The 15,860-nt window shown below is 36.8% G+C and overlaps 1 protein-coding gene across 1 annotated transcript in view; it reads left to right on the top strand.

The window, feature by feature from the left end:
• The first annotated feature begins 11,117 nt into the window (after window positions 1-11,117).
• bcl2b (BCL2 apoptosis regulator b) overlaps window positions 11,118-15,860 on the top strand; it is a 60,011-nt gene continuing 55,268 nt past the window's right edge. The window contains exon 1 of the mRNA XM_051138438.1: window positions 11,118-12,236. Within this exon, the coding sequence (XP_050994395.1) occupies window positions 11,742-12,236 (495 nt within the window). The 5' untranslated portion in view covers window positions 11,118-11,741. The remainder of the gene's footprint in view (window positions 12,237-15,860) is intronic.

Here is a 15,860-nt window from a genome sequence, read left to right as displayed (position 1 = left end):
ATATATATATATATATATATATATACATACATACATTTTTTCTATTATATATATATTCTATATCTATATTATATTATATATATATTCTATAATATATATATATATTTCTATAATATAAATATTTCTGTAAATAAAATATATATATTTCTATAATTTTTCTATACTTTTTATATTATGTGTATAATATTATTTATTTATATATATATAAATTATATATATATATATATATATATATATATATATATATATATATTTATAATTTTTCTGTAATTTTTTTGTTATATTATGTCTATATATTTTATATTTCTATAAATAATGTATATTACTGTAAATTTTATGTGTATATTTTTTATTTCTATAAATAATATATATATTTCTATAATATAAATATTTCTATAAAAAAAAAAAAAAAAAATATATATATATATATATATATATATATATATATATATGTATATGTGTATATATATTTCTAAATATATATATATGAAATACATAGCTTTTGAAAGGTAATCCAGTGTCAGATTCTTTTAAAATGTGGGTGTGGGGAAATTTTTTTTATATATATTTTATGTACGTATATATTTTATATATATATATATATATATATATATATATATATATACATATATATATATATACACATACATACATACATACATATATGAAATAATATGAAATAATTGGCTTTTTATAAATAATTCAGTGTCAGATTCTTTTAGTATAGTGTAAAAGTCCTGTTACTGTTTGTGGGTGGGGGATTTTTTTTTTTTAATTGTATATATATTACAGTACTGTGCAAAAGTCTTAGGCCACTAGTATTTTCATCAGCTAAAAAATGGTTTAAAGGTGGTCTTTTGCTGTAGTGTGTCAGTAGGAAGTATCAGGTTACATTTCCAAACATTCATTTTGCCATTAATCGTAATAATCCAGTGAGATTTTTGTTTGCACAAGGAGTCTGACAACAGCCAGTGCTCTGCACAGAGATCTGATCTTATCATCATCCAGTCTGTCTAGAATGACATGAAGAAACAGAACAAACTCAGACTAAATCCAGAAGAACTGTGACAAAGTCTCCAGGATGCTTCAAGAAACCTACCTGCAAACTGCAGCCCTATTAAAAATGCTGTAAAATGAGGATGCTGTCATAAATAGATTTTCTTTATCAATTACCTTCTATTAACTAAATGAAATCAACATTTGGTGTGACCATTCTTTGCGTTTACAGCAGCTTTTGCCCTATAGGTGCACTTGCGCAAAATTTTTCAGGTAGCTTTGCAGGTAGGTCTCTTGAAGCATCTTGGAGACGTTGCCACAGTTCTTCTGGATTTACTCTGTTTCAGTTTGTTCTGTGTCTTCATGTCATTCTAGAGACAGACTGGATGATGATGAGATTAGATCAGTGTGGAGCACTGGCTGTTTTCAGACTCCTTGTGCAAACAAAAATCTCACTAGATTATTACAATTAATGGCAAACAGAATGTTTGGAAATGTAAACCGATATTTTTTTACTGACACACTACAGCAAAAGATAGAAATAACTTACTTTAAACCATTTTTTAGCTGGTGAAAATACTAGTGGCCTAAAACTTTTGCACGGTACTGTATATGTATATATAAATTCTGAATATTTCTGCTTATGCTTGAAAATATTTAGAAATTAATCTTTTTGAGTGCAATGTCTATAAAACAATTTATAAGATAAAAATCCTAATCAGAACTAGTGGAAAACTTTTTGCTCAAACATATGCACGATCTAACATTTTCCTATTTAACTTTTAATGGTTTACCATTTGTGATTAACAAGACAGAACTGCAGGTGAACTCTTGCTGAAAGTACACCACATTGCATACCTCTGAACCTGATCCTTTACTTTGCATTCCTGCTTTGAAACACTTTACTGACTGGTGTCATCGCCCACTTGAAATAGCCAACTCCAGAAGCTCAACTTAGCCCTGAATAACCCAGTAAGGACTGACAGAGGGAACAAGCAAGCCCTACATTGCAACACAATTCTGCAGACACAATGTTCTGTCTCTGAAGCCGGGACTGCCAGCAGGGGTCATATGTATGATGTAGTCATTTTGTTCTGCAATAATTCATAGGCTATGGCTCGAGTTGGTTCACCTTTATTCAAAGCAGGGTCGACTGCGCAGGGTGCTGAAAGATCAAAGGCCTTGCACTGTTCAAAGAAGTTCCAATGCTAATTTTGAGGCGAGGCTGAGGACCAAATTCTGCTTTGGCTGAACAGATGCTGATTTCCATTTCAGCTCATCCAGATCTTTTTGATTCTTCAGACAAGTGAAGATTAAATTACTCATGTATTTTATTTGAAAGGAAATTGTTTAACCAAAAAATAGTTGACCCATATTCCCCCTTACAGAAAAAAAAAAAAGAGAATTTACTGGTTACTGACCACTAATTCTGTTGGGATGTATAGAATATGAGAGTTTTAAATAACAAATGGCCAGTTTATCCCAGTAGATGAAGAATCATTTACTAGAATATATACAATTATTTTAAATATATATACTTGAATTCCATCATGGACTGTTCTGTTCTAATACCAAATGTCGGGAGTGTGGCCAGAATCATAATTTAGGGTGAATTCAGATAAAGTGGGCCATTTTTTGAAAAATGTGTAATTTAGATACCTAGATGTTTTTTCTTTTCTTTATTACTTTTTTGTTAACTTTAAGGTCCAGCTGTAATATTTCAATTTGAATACAGTTCATATAAAGTGAATATTCAGCATCATAACTAGAAACACATGATTTATTAACAAATATGATCAGACAAACATATTTATCAACATTTAACAAACCCCAAAATATATATAACCTACAGGTTGAGTAAAATACCTTGTGTAAATCCACATCTCAATTCATGTGTGAAATTCCAAACAACTGAAAGGACATGTTGTGTTGACATTAAATGTCATGGAATCTGAATATCAGAATATTCAGAAATCAGAATATTGATAAAAATACAAACTTTATATTAAAGATGTGACTATAATACAAGCAACAACAAAGAGACTAAAAAAATTAATAAGATGCACATTTAATATGGTAACCATATGTAAAAATGTCTCTGCTCTCTAAACTCTTTAAACAATTGAAGAGTTTATTTGCAAAAACAGATTTTTCAGAATTTTCAAAATTCATGTTTTTTTTAATGTTATCATTTTTTGTTGTTTTACTGTGTTAGCTGTATTTTTAGATATTTTTTACCTAATCAAAATAACCCAACGGCAATTTGATTGAGATTAATTGGAATGCACAATGAAAAAACATGATTTTTGAGAATGGTTAAAAACAGAGTTATCTGTTTTTGCAAATGAACTCTTAAAAAAGAAGTTCACTTCCAAAACAAAGATTCACAGATAATGTACTCACCCCCTTGTCATCCAAGATGTTCATGTCTTTCTTTCTTCAGTCGTAAAGAAATTATGTTTTTTGAGGAAAACATTTCAGGATATTTCTCCATATAATGGACTGATATGGTGCCCCAATTTTGAACTTCCAAAATGCAGTTTAAATGAAGCTTCAAACGATCCTAGCCAGTAAGAAGGGTCTTATCTAGCTTAATGATCAGTTATTTTCATAAAAATAATACAATTTATATACTTTTTAACGTCAAACACTCGTCTTGTGTCACTCTGCCTGAACTGTTTTTTTTTCCAAGTCATGACAGTTAGAGTATGTCAAAAAACTTCCATCTCATGTTCTCCCTTAACTTCAAAATCATCTTATATTTTCATTAAAAAAAAAATACAATTTAAATACTTTTTAATCTCAAACACTCCTCTTGTCTTGCTCTCCCTGAATTCTGTGTATTCTGCCTCAAGACAGTTATAGTATGTCGAAAAACTCCCATCTCATGTTCTCCCTCAACTTCAAAATCGTCCTATATCACTGTTTTACCTTTTTTGTTAAGGGTGTTTGATCTTCTTTGCATGTTCACTTTGCAAAGACTGGGTCGGTACTTCTGCAATGATGTAGGATAATTTTGAAATGATTTTTGAAGTTGAAGGAGAAAATACGATTGGAGTTTTTCGACATACCCTAACTGTCTTGAGCCAGATTAAACAGACTTCAAGGACTGCAAGGTGAGACAAGCGTTTGCGAATAAAAAGTATTTTAAATAGTATTTTTTTTTAATGTAAATAACCAATAGTTTCGCTAAATAAGACCCTTCTTCCTCGGCTGGGATCGTTTACAACCGCATTTGGGATCGTTTGAAGCTGCATTTAAACTGCATTTTGGAAGTTCAAAATCAGGGCACCATATCAGTCCATTTTTTGTTTTCCTCAAAAAACATAACTTCTTTACAATTGAAGAAAGAAAGACATGAACATCTTGGATGACAAGGGGGTGAGTACATTATCTGTAAATTTTTGTTCTGGAAGTGGACTTTTTTTTTTTTTTTAATTGTTTCCATATGTTAAAGTATTATATTCTGTATGTTTTCTTCTCATCCTTTCTTCACTCCACTGATTGAACTTCGTACCTCGACTTCCTCGTGTCATATTGCATCAACCAATGAAGCCAGTCAGTAGATATGGGGATTGTTAGGCCATGATGGTCAGAGGCCAATGGGCAAATTTGGCCAGGATACCAAGGTCACACCTCTACTCTTGTCGAAAGACATCCTAGGATTTTTAATGACCACAGAAAGTCAGGACTTCGGTTTAACGTCTCGTCTGAAGGACGGTGCTGGTTGACAATATAGTGTACCCATCACTATACTGGGGCACTAGGACCCACTCAGACCACAGGTTGAGCACCCCCTGTTGGCCTCACTAACACCTCTTCCAGCAGCAACCTAGTTTTCCCAGGAGGTCTCCCATCCAGGTACTGACCAGTCTTGGGTTACAGACAATAGTACCTTTCACACAGCAATACCAGTAAATTCCTGTAAAATTACTGTAACGAACTTTACCACTATAACAAAAATGCGCTGTTCACACAGGCAATGGCGTTATGTCCTTTTACTATTAAAGCACCATTCACACAACTGTTTCAAAATACCGGTAAAATCTGTGATATCATTAACAGACATTAAATGACCCTCCTGCTTGTATATATTTGTTGATGTTTTAATTTTTGTGTCAAATGTTAACATTAATGCAGCTGCTTTTGGCACAGGGACATCTCATTAGACAGCTATAGACATTTCTTTGACTTCTGTAAACAAATGAGCCACCTGCGTCAGAATGTTATGATTGACGTCTTACGTCAACGCATTACGTGCTCATGCGGTAATCTCGTTCTGCATATCCACATAGCACATTACAGCTAATTTACTGGCGATGTTACAACAACTCATATGTGTAAACTGCCAGACCGAATTTACCAGTAGGCCTATTTATGAAAAGGCCATATTCACACATGATCTCTTAACGGTAATTTACGAGTAAAGACTGTATGTGTGAAAGGGGCTAAAAAAATTTTAGCCTACCAGAAATTTCAGTGAATTATTTGATCCCCTGCTGATTTTGTATGTTTGCCCACTGACAAAGAAATGATCAGTCTATCATTTTAATAGTAAGTTTATTTTAACAGTGAGAGACAGAATAGCAACAAAAACAAAAAAACACATTTCAAAAAAATTATACATTTATTTGCATTTAATGAGTGAAATAAGTATTTGATCCCCTATCAATCAGCAAGATTTCTGGCTCCCAGCTGTCTTTTATACAGGTATCGAGCTGAAATTAGCAGCACTTTCTTAAAGGAGAAGTTCACTTCCAGAACAACAATTTACAGATAATGTACTCACCCCCTTGTCATCTAAGATGTTCATGTCTTTCTTTCTTCAGTCGTGAAGAAATTATGTTTTTTGAGGAAAAGATTTCATTTTTCTCCATATAATGGACTGATATGTTGCCCCGAGTTTGAACTTCCAAAATGCAGTTTAAATGTGGCTTCAATCGATCCCAAATGCTGTTGTAAATGATCCCAGCTGAGGAAGAAGGGTCTTATCTAGTGTGATGATCGGTTATTTTCATAAAAAATAATACAATTTATATACTTTTTAATGTCAAACACTCGTCTTATCTTGCTCTGCCTGGACTGTTTTTGTTCCGGCTCATGACAGTTGGGGTATGTCGAAAAACTCCCATCTCCTGTTCTCCCTCAACTTCAAAATAATCCTATATCTCTGTTTTACCTTTTTTGTTAACGGTGTTTGATCTTCTTTGTATGTTCACTTTGCAAAGACTGGGTCGGTACTTCTGCAGCGATGTAGGATGATTTTGAAATGATTTTTGAAGTTGAGAGAGAAAATACAATTGCAGTTTTTCAACCAGAATTCTTGAACCAGAATACCCAGAGTTAAGGTAGAGAAAGACAAGACGAGAGTTTGAGATTAAAAAGTTTTTAAATTGTATTTTATAATGAAAATAACCGATCGTTTCGCTGGATGAGACGCTTCTTCCTCGGTTGGGATCGTTTACAGCTGCATTTGGGATCGTTTGAAGCCGCATTTAAACTACATTTTGGAAGTTGAAACTCAGGGCACCATATCAGTCCATTATATGGAGAAAAATGCTGAAATGTTTTCCTCAAAAAACATAAAACACAGTTTCTTTATGATTGAAGAAAGAAACACATGAACATCTTGGATGACAAGAGGTGAGTACATTATCTGTAAATTTTTGTTCTGGAAGTGAACTTCTCCTTTAAATTTTCAATTGTTTCCATATGTTAAAGTATTATATTCTGTGTGTTTTCTTCTCATCCTTTCTTCACTCCACTGATTGAACTTCATACCTGAACCTCCTCGTGTTATATTGCATCAATCAAAACTATTTTATCGTTTAGATAAACACTGTCCCTTTAATTAAGAACCACTGCTATCTGAAAGTGTAAACCCTTTGAGCATAGTACAATCAAGCTTAAATGGCCCACTTTACTTGAATTCACTCTATATGATATACAGAAGTATCCAAAACACTACTGAGACATGCTTATATTTTGATTTTTTATAATTTATCACATTTCCCATTATATATATATAAAAAAACATTATTAATAATAATTATAATAATTCATTACATTTATATAGTGCTTTTTTTGTGAGGGGGGATCTCCTCATCCACCTGGATGATGCGACGGCAGCCATAGTGCACCAGAACGCCCACCTCACACCAGCTTATTGCTGGAGAGGAGACAGAGTGATGAAGCCAATCAGTAGATATGGGGATTGTTAGGCCATGATGGTCAGAGGCCAATGGGCAAATTTGGCCAGGATGCCAAGGTCACACCTCTACTCTTGTCGAAAGACATCCTAGGATTTTTAATGACCACAGAGAGTCAGGACCTCGGTTTAACGTCCCATCTGAAGGACGGTGCTGGTTGACAATATAGTGTACCCATCACTATACTGGGGCACTAGGACCCACACAGACCACAGGGTGAGCACCCCCTGCTGGCCTCACTAACACCTCTTCCAGCAGCAACCTAGTTTTCCCAGGAGGTCTCCCATCCAGGTACTGACCATTTTTTGGCTGCAGGGTGATATGGCTGTAGACAATAGTACCTTTCACACAGCAAAACCAGTAAATTCCTGTAAAATTACCGTAATGACTTTACCACTATAACAAAAATGCGCTGTTCACACAGGCAATGGTGTTACGTCCTTTTACCATTAAAGCACCATTCACACAACTGTTTCAAAATACCGGTAAAATCTGTGATATCATTAAATTATGTTTTATTAACAAAGTTAGGGAGGAGCACGTTCAGATAATTAACCTAATTAACACGAGAGGAGCACAATCAGTAATCAACCCAGTTGGCAAGATAAGAGGTGTGTGTGTGTATATATATACACACAGCAGACTTACCTCCATTCCTTGACAGTTCTCCAGGATCCCTCCGCCACCCCTTCTCCGCACTTAAAACTATTCTTGTCCTAACCTGTAGGGGGGGTACTCCGGGTTCGGGTTAAAATTCCGAGCTCGGAACCCTCCCCTCGGACAACACGCCAAATACACATAAACTTTACTCTATTCATTATGTAAGTGTGAACTCGTGAACTGGGAATGACCTCTAAAAGGCTGCGCTGCCTCCTGCTTGTAAATATTTGTTGATGTTTTAATTTTTGTGTCAAATGTTAACATTAACGCAGCTGCTTTTGGCACAGGGACATCTCATTAGACAGCTACAGACATTTCTTTGACTTCTGTAAACAAATGAGCCACCTGCGTCAGAATGTTATGATTGATGTCTTACGTCAACGCATTACGTGCTCATGCGGTAATCTCGTTCTGCATATCCACATAGCACATTATCAGTAATGTACTGGCGATGTTACAAACGTCTCATATGTGTAAACTGCCAGAATGAATTTACCAGTAGGCCTATTTTTGAAAAGATCCTATTCACACATGATCTCTTAACGGTAATTTACGAGTAAAGACTGCATGTGTGAAAGGGGCTAATGAGTAAAAGTTTAGCCTACCAGAAATTTCAGTGATTGTACAGGGGGGGGAAAAATTATTTGATCCCCTGCTGATTTTATACGTTTGCCCACTGACAAAAAAAATTATCAGTCGATAATTTTAATGGTAAGTTTATTTTAACAGTGAGAGACAGAATAGCAACAAAAACAATCCAGAAAAACACATTTCAAAAAAAGTTATACATTTATTTGCATTTAATGAGTGAAATAAGTATTTGATCCCCTATCAATCAGCAAGATTTCCGGCTCCCAGTTGTCTTTTATACAAGTATAAAGCTGAGAAGTTCACTTCCAGAACAACAATTTACAGATAATGTACTCACCCCCTTGTCATCAAAGATGTTCATGTCTTTCTTTCTTCAGTTGTTAAGAAATTATGTTTTTTGAGGAAAACATTTCAGGATTTTTCGCCATATAATGGACTGATATGGTGCCCCAAGTTTGAACTTCCAAAATGCAGTTTAGATGCGGCTTCAAATGATCCCAAATGCAGTTGTAAACGATCCCAGCCAAGGAAGAAGGGTCTTACCTAGCGAAGGGTCTTACCTACCTGTCAGTTATTTTCATAAAAATAATACAATTTATATACTTTTTTAATGTAAAACGCTCGTCTTGTCTTGCTCTGCCTGAACTCTGTGTATTCCGGTTCATGACAGTTACTGTATGTCGAAAAACTCTGACCGTATTTTCTTCCTCAACTTCAAAATCGTCCTATATCGCTGTTTTACCTTTTTTGTTAATGGTGTTTGATCTTCTTAGCATGTTCACTTTGCAAAAACTGGGCTGGTACTTCTGCAGACAAGATAAGCGTTTGAAATTAAAGTATTTAAATTGTATTTTTTTAAAATGAAAATAACCGATTGTTGCGCTAGATAAAACCCTTCTTCCTCTTCCTTTACAACCGCATTTGGGATCATTTGAAGCCGCATTTAAACTACATTTTGGAAGTTCAAACTCAGGGCACCATATCAGTCCATTATATGGAGAAAAATCCTGAAATGTTTTCCTGAAAAAAACAGTGGACTTCTTTAAAGGGAGTGTTTCTAATCTTGTTACCTGTATAAAAGACACCTGTCCACAGAAGCAATTAATCAGATTCCAAACTCTCCACCATCACCAAGACCAAAGAGTTGTCCAAGGATGTCAGGAACAAGATTGTAGACCTACACAAGGCTGGAATGGGCTACAAGACCATCGCCAAGCAGCTTGGTGAGAAGGTGACAACAGTTGGTGCGATTATTTGCAAATGGAAGAAACACTGTCAGTCGCCCTTGGTCTGGGGCTCAAAGATGACTTTCAAAGATCATAAGAACGGTAAGGAATCAGCCCAGAACTACATGGGAGGATCTTGTCATTGATTTCAAGGCAGCTAGGACCATAGTCACCAAAAAAACAATTAGTAACCCACTACACCGTGAAGGACTGAAATCCTGCAGCACCCGCAAGTTCCCCCTGCTCAAGAAAGCACATGTACAGGGTCTGAAGTTTGCAAATTAACATCTGAATGATTCAGAGGAGAACCGGGTGAAAGTGTTGTGGTCAGATGAGACCAAAATCGAGCTCTTTCGCATCAACTCGCCATGTTTGGAGGAGGAGGAATGCTGTCTATGCCCCCAAGAACACCATCCCCACTGTCAAACACGAAGGTAGGACAACTGCACCGCATCAAAGGGATGATGGACAGGGTCTTGTACGGTCAAATCTTGGGTGTGAACCTCCTTCCCTCATTGAAGATGTGTCGTGGATGGGTATTCCAGCATGACCCAAAACACAGGATTGGCTCAAGAAGAAGCACATTCATAGTCTCCAGACCTTAATGCCATAGAAAAACTGTGGAGGGAGCTGAAGATTCGAGTTGCTAAACATCAGCCTTGAAAACCTTAATGACTTGGAGAGGATCAGCAAAGCGGAGCGGGATAAAATCCCTCCTGAGATGTGTGCAAACCTGGTAGCCAACTACAAGAAACGTCTGACCTGTGATTGCCAACAAGGGTTTTGCCACCAAGTACTAAGTGATGTTTTGCAAAGGGGTCAAATACTTATTTCACTCATTAAAATGCAAATCACTTCACCTTTTTTGAAATGCCTTTTTCTGGTTTGTTGTTATTCTGTCTCTTACTGCTCAAATATACCAACCATTACAACTATAGACTGATCATTTGTTTGTCAGTGGGCAAACACAAAAATCAGCAGGGGTTCAAATGATTTTTCCCGCATGAACTCTGTATAAATTTCCGAGATTGAAATCGAAAATGATCCAAAGAGCATCTGACCGCCTGTACAAAGCCGTGCACATGATCAGTGTCGCAAATTTGTTTATTTGATTAGTGACCTATAAACAGAAGTGTGTTATCCTATACTCATGATATGATTGTAGAAATATAAATATATAAAAAAATGAACGATTCAATAATTAATTTTTGTTATTTAGCATTATTTATTATATTATTTAAATACTAACGATATTGTTTAAGTGAAAAACAAACTGTGATTAAAAACAGTGACGCACCAAAGGCGGTAACCATGTAAAAATGTAATCACTCGGTCTCGGGAGAATAAATGTGCAAGTTATTAACATTATTTGCAATTCGCTGTGCAGGAGGAGCACACGCACGAGTGTGAATGAGTGACGTAGCACAGGAAACACCTCTGTGCTATGAAGGGGGCAGGCTGCGGTCTGACTGCATATGGAGCGACTGCGCAGAGCAGACGCCTCGAAACGCTCAACTTATACGCAGACACAACTGTCAAACGTTCACCCTTCGCGCAAAGACTGAATTCGACAGCGGACGCCGCCGAGAAAGTCCTTCCTCGCACCAGCCGCTCCGCCAGAGAAGAAACTCACAAGTGCGTGTGAACATTCGGCGACCAACCTCTTCCGTCTCCCGCAGCTCTGGACTCTTTTACACGGATAAACGATGAGTTACCGAGCGCGATTGCCACTCGAAACGCCAGAGACTTTCTCGCCCGTGCTTATACGGCGTGTTTGTTTATTCTGATATGAAGGGAGATGCTTAACCCCTCTCCTGCATGCCTGGAATTTTCTGCTGGAAACAGAAAGTGGGCGTTTTTCCACAGCGAGGATTCATGCGAGTGCTGCAACTTGCAGTTTCAAGTGAGGCAACATGCAGTAAGTTCAGCGTTTGAAGCATCTGCAGTTATCTAAAGGTTAACGGAATCAGTTGCTGTTTGCATTGATGTGATGACGATGCGCACGGATTTGTAAAGCTGCATTGATTCAGAGGTTATTTAGTGATAAATACAGGTCGATATGGCACAAGAGAATGTCTATGATAACCGCAGTATAGTGGTGAAGTACATCCACCATAAGCTCTGGAAGAAGGGATACGTGTGGGAAGTGAACGGACACGATGACAGCGTCTCGAATGGACTGATGATGGGGAGGCAGGAGGACAGCGGCGTCTCTCCCAGCTCCCGTCACGACCCGTACAGCGCTCTCCACAAGGTGCTACGGGAGGCCGGGGACGAGCTGGAGCGCTTATATCAGTCGGACTTTGCGGAGATGTCCAAACAGCTGCATCTCACCTCCATCACGGCGCATCAGCGCTTCACCGCAGTCATAGATGAGCTGTTCAGGGACGGCGTGAACTGGGGCAGAATCATCGCTTTTTTCGAGTTCGGAGGGACGGTTTGTGTTGAATGCGTGAATAAGGAGATGACGGCGCAGGTGGATAACATTGCGGGATGGATGACCGAGTACCTGAACGGGCCGCTGCACGGCTGGATCCAGGAGAACGGCGGCTGGGTATGTAATTAACTCAATATATACCTCACGTCCGAAGACGCAGGGTCGCTCGCTCCGCCTCTCGTCCTGGCGTCGTGCGTTCGGAGCGTTGCGCGTTCTCTGATTGGCCGAAAGCGCTGCTCGTTAAAACGCGCTAGTCAATGAGCGCCGGCGATTTGTCACACCCCTCTCACGCCTTCGCGGTGAGGCGGTTACGTGAAGCCGTCAATGACAGCTGCTGTCTGCAGAGCTGAAGGTGTGGTTATCCTGTGCACAACTTTCAGGAACTGCTGTTGATTCATGCAAACAGGAGGATGTTTAGTCTTACACAGCAACCAGTTATATGAGCCCTGATATTTACTCACCAAATCATGTGTTTAATTTGCCCTGGGCAATTCCTGTCCTAAGTGCAATGGTTCAGCTCGTGATGAGACGCGTGTGATATTGTGCAAACATCACTGAACTGCATACATTTTCTGCTTAGGTGTACCGGGAATACCAGGTACCAGGTTAGCACTAGCAGAAGTCGAAATGAAAATGCAGTCAAGCACAGAAATTTTGCGTTTCTGTGTTTTTTAATGGTTCGGAGGGGTTTGGTGGCATGCTTTTGGTTTTCTGTTGATAATCTCTGGTGAAACAGACAGTAACATAACCCAAGAAGATGCTAAGATTAAGTTACTGGGTAAAAAATTAATCTTACACAATATTTTCTAAATTTTGACTTGTGCAATCATGCCAGCCAACTCCAACACAGCATGGTTGGGTATGCAACAAAATAGAAGATGCAAGATATATACACTTCCAGTCAAAAGGTTTTGAACAGTAAGAATTTTAAGTCTCTTCTGCTCACCAAGCCTGCATTTATTTGATCCGAAGTACAGCAAAAACAGTAAAATTTTTAAATATTTTTACTATTTATAAAATTGATTGATTGAATTTTTAGCATCATTACTCCAGTCATGTGATCTTTCAGAAATCATTCTAATATTGTGATTTGCTGCGCAAAAACATTTATTATGTTGAAAACAGCTGTGCAGATTTTCTTCAGATTTCTTTGATGAATAAAAAAGTTCAGAAGAGCAGCATTTATCTGAAATAGAAATCTTTGGCAACACTATAAATGTCTTTATCATCACTTTTGATCAATTTAAAGCATCCTTGCTCAATAAAAGTATTAATATCTATAATAAAAAAAACCTGAAAAAAAATACTGTTTTAAATATTGATAATGATAATAATAAAAAATGTTTCTTAAACAGCAAATCAGCATATTAGAGTGATTTCTGAAGGATCATGTGACACCGAAGACAGGAGTAATGATACAGAAAATTTAGCTTAATGACTTAATTACATTTTAAAATATATTTCAATAGAAGTTATTTTAAATAGTAACAATATTACTGCATGTGCTGTATTTTAGATCAAATAAATGCAGGCTTGGTGAGCAGAAGAGACTTAAAAATCTTACTGTTCAAAAAATGTGAACTGGTAGTGTACTTTTATTATCAGTAATATGACTTGCTTTCTATATTATTTATTCATAATTAACCTTTTTAGTAATATTTTAAAATGAAGACTTTCTAATCATGTAAAAACCATCAGGAAGCCTTATAAAGTTGGCATGAAATTGATCTATTTTCTAAATGCATGCTATTTATCTTATGTACTATTCACACTTACAACATCCTTGTTCATTCATCTAGTTTTAAGTGACAAAATTCATGCAGGAACTTCATTAGCAGAGGAGGAGAATGATAACGACTTAAAGCTACTGCAGCAAATTGAAGTTTGTCTTTTCTAGTTATGTTAGATATGATTTCACTTTGATTTGAATGCAAAGTCACAAACGGGGATATTTTCTGGGATGTTACTATAAAACATGCGGGTATATGGGTATTTGACCTTTCATTGAACCAGTAGCAGAGTGTGGGAGTCATTTCAGAAACAGTTCCATTTATTGAAGAAATTACACACCTCACCTTTATTGATGATATTTCATGGAATTAGAGTAAAAGTGCAAAAAATCAAATCAAACATGCAATTAATAAGTTGGAGTGACAATGTAGTATGTATGCCATTCAATTTCAAACGTTCCGGTTTTGAGGAGGAACTCAAGTGACATGCTGCTTTTTTGAATGGCCATTCAGAATATGACCTTTCAATAATGAACTCGCTTGAACTGTAAAGTGACAAACGTAAATGAGCGGGAACTTGTGGTTTGGTGCAGGACCCAACATCAGCTTGGTAAGGTCATCCAGAACTTCCCCTCATTCATCCACACTACTGAAGACCACAACATTATTATAGTTAGTCCTAGTTAGTGTGTTAGAACAAAGACTTAATGTGGATGTGCATAATTCAAAGCACTGTGTCCAGAGGGTATTCATCAATAATTCAAAAGCTGTATTTCATCTTTAAGGAAGAAAAGTTTAACATTTCCCTCGAGTCCTGACCTTTTGAAAGTGGAAACTACTGATACATATCAAAGGATTACACCCTCGCTGACCTGAACATCAGCAAAAAGAGTCCCTCTATTTACAATTTTCTTTCCATTCACGGCTCTGAAATAGACCAGAACGCTTCAGAGCGACGTAACGCACGCCTGAGTCACTCTGACAGCTGCCGGTCTTATCCAGTAGAAATACTGCAAATTAAAAAAACCCTGTTAGCTATTTAAATTACTCCTATTTAAGTGATCAGACATCACATATGGTTTTCTTTAGCCTTCTGCTTGATTTCTGGTAGCGTCAGTGTAGCATCTTCACGCTAGGCATTTTTTATGTTTCATTGATGCTGTTGGTTAAACTTTATTATCAGTGACAGTCGACATGTTGAAGAGATCCTGTTTTGCTAACTCGACCAGTGGATCCCATTTCCTAAATATCATTTAGCTTTTGACATTTCTCAGTGCGGAAGTGACTAGAGATGCTTATATAAGTGACCGCAAAAGTCCCTTGTCAGTGTCTGTTCCATGTCAAAGGTGTATATGAAATGTCATGTCCTCTAAACAACGAGCTGTTACAGTAGATTATGTGTCTCATTCACTTCCATTCAAAGTTGAGTAGAACGGGAATGCAAACATAATGTGGTTTGCTATGCACAAAAGTTCACGTTCTTTAACCTGCAGAAGATAACTGACCAGTAGACCTTATGCCAGTGCCAACGAATCTTTAAAACTCTGTCTTTGAACTTTTTTTGCGGTTGCTTTATAGCATCTGCACCACTGTTGAAGAGTAATTAGCTGGAAAAGTATATTTACTGATTGTAGAGTTAACGAAAGTTATCATGAGCATTGTAATGTTCAAAGCAGATCTCATAACAAATGGAACAGAGAAAGCAATGACTGCAGCACTGAAAAGGGGTGGAATGGAGTAGATGGTGTAGGAACATTTTTCATTTTTTATCAGTTATTATTTATAATTACTGCTACCAGGATCAGGATGATTAATCGGCCAATATTTGGGCATTTTAGAATTGAATTTGAACTTTGTCCAGTTGGCTAATCGAAAGAAGTGTTAGGTCCCCTAGTAAAAATATATATATTTTTTTTTATGTCATATTTACTGACATATCACTGAAGACACTGATATAAAAATTGTAATTAAACTTTATTTGGAGTACTACTTGTGCACAATGCACATTTCT

The sequence above is a fragment of the Labeo rohita genome, chromosome 2 (assembly GCF_022985175.1).
Source record: "Labeo rohita strain BAU-BD-2019 chromosome 2, IGBB_LRoh.1.0, whole genome shotgun sequence".
In the NCBI taxonomy this organism is placed as follows: Eukaryota; Metazoa; Chordata; class Actinopteri; order Cypriniformes; family Cyprinidae; genus Labeo; species Labeo rohita.
Note: the sequence above shows the minus strand (reverse complement) of the source record. Positions and strands in the feature narration are given on the sequence as shown.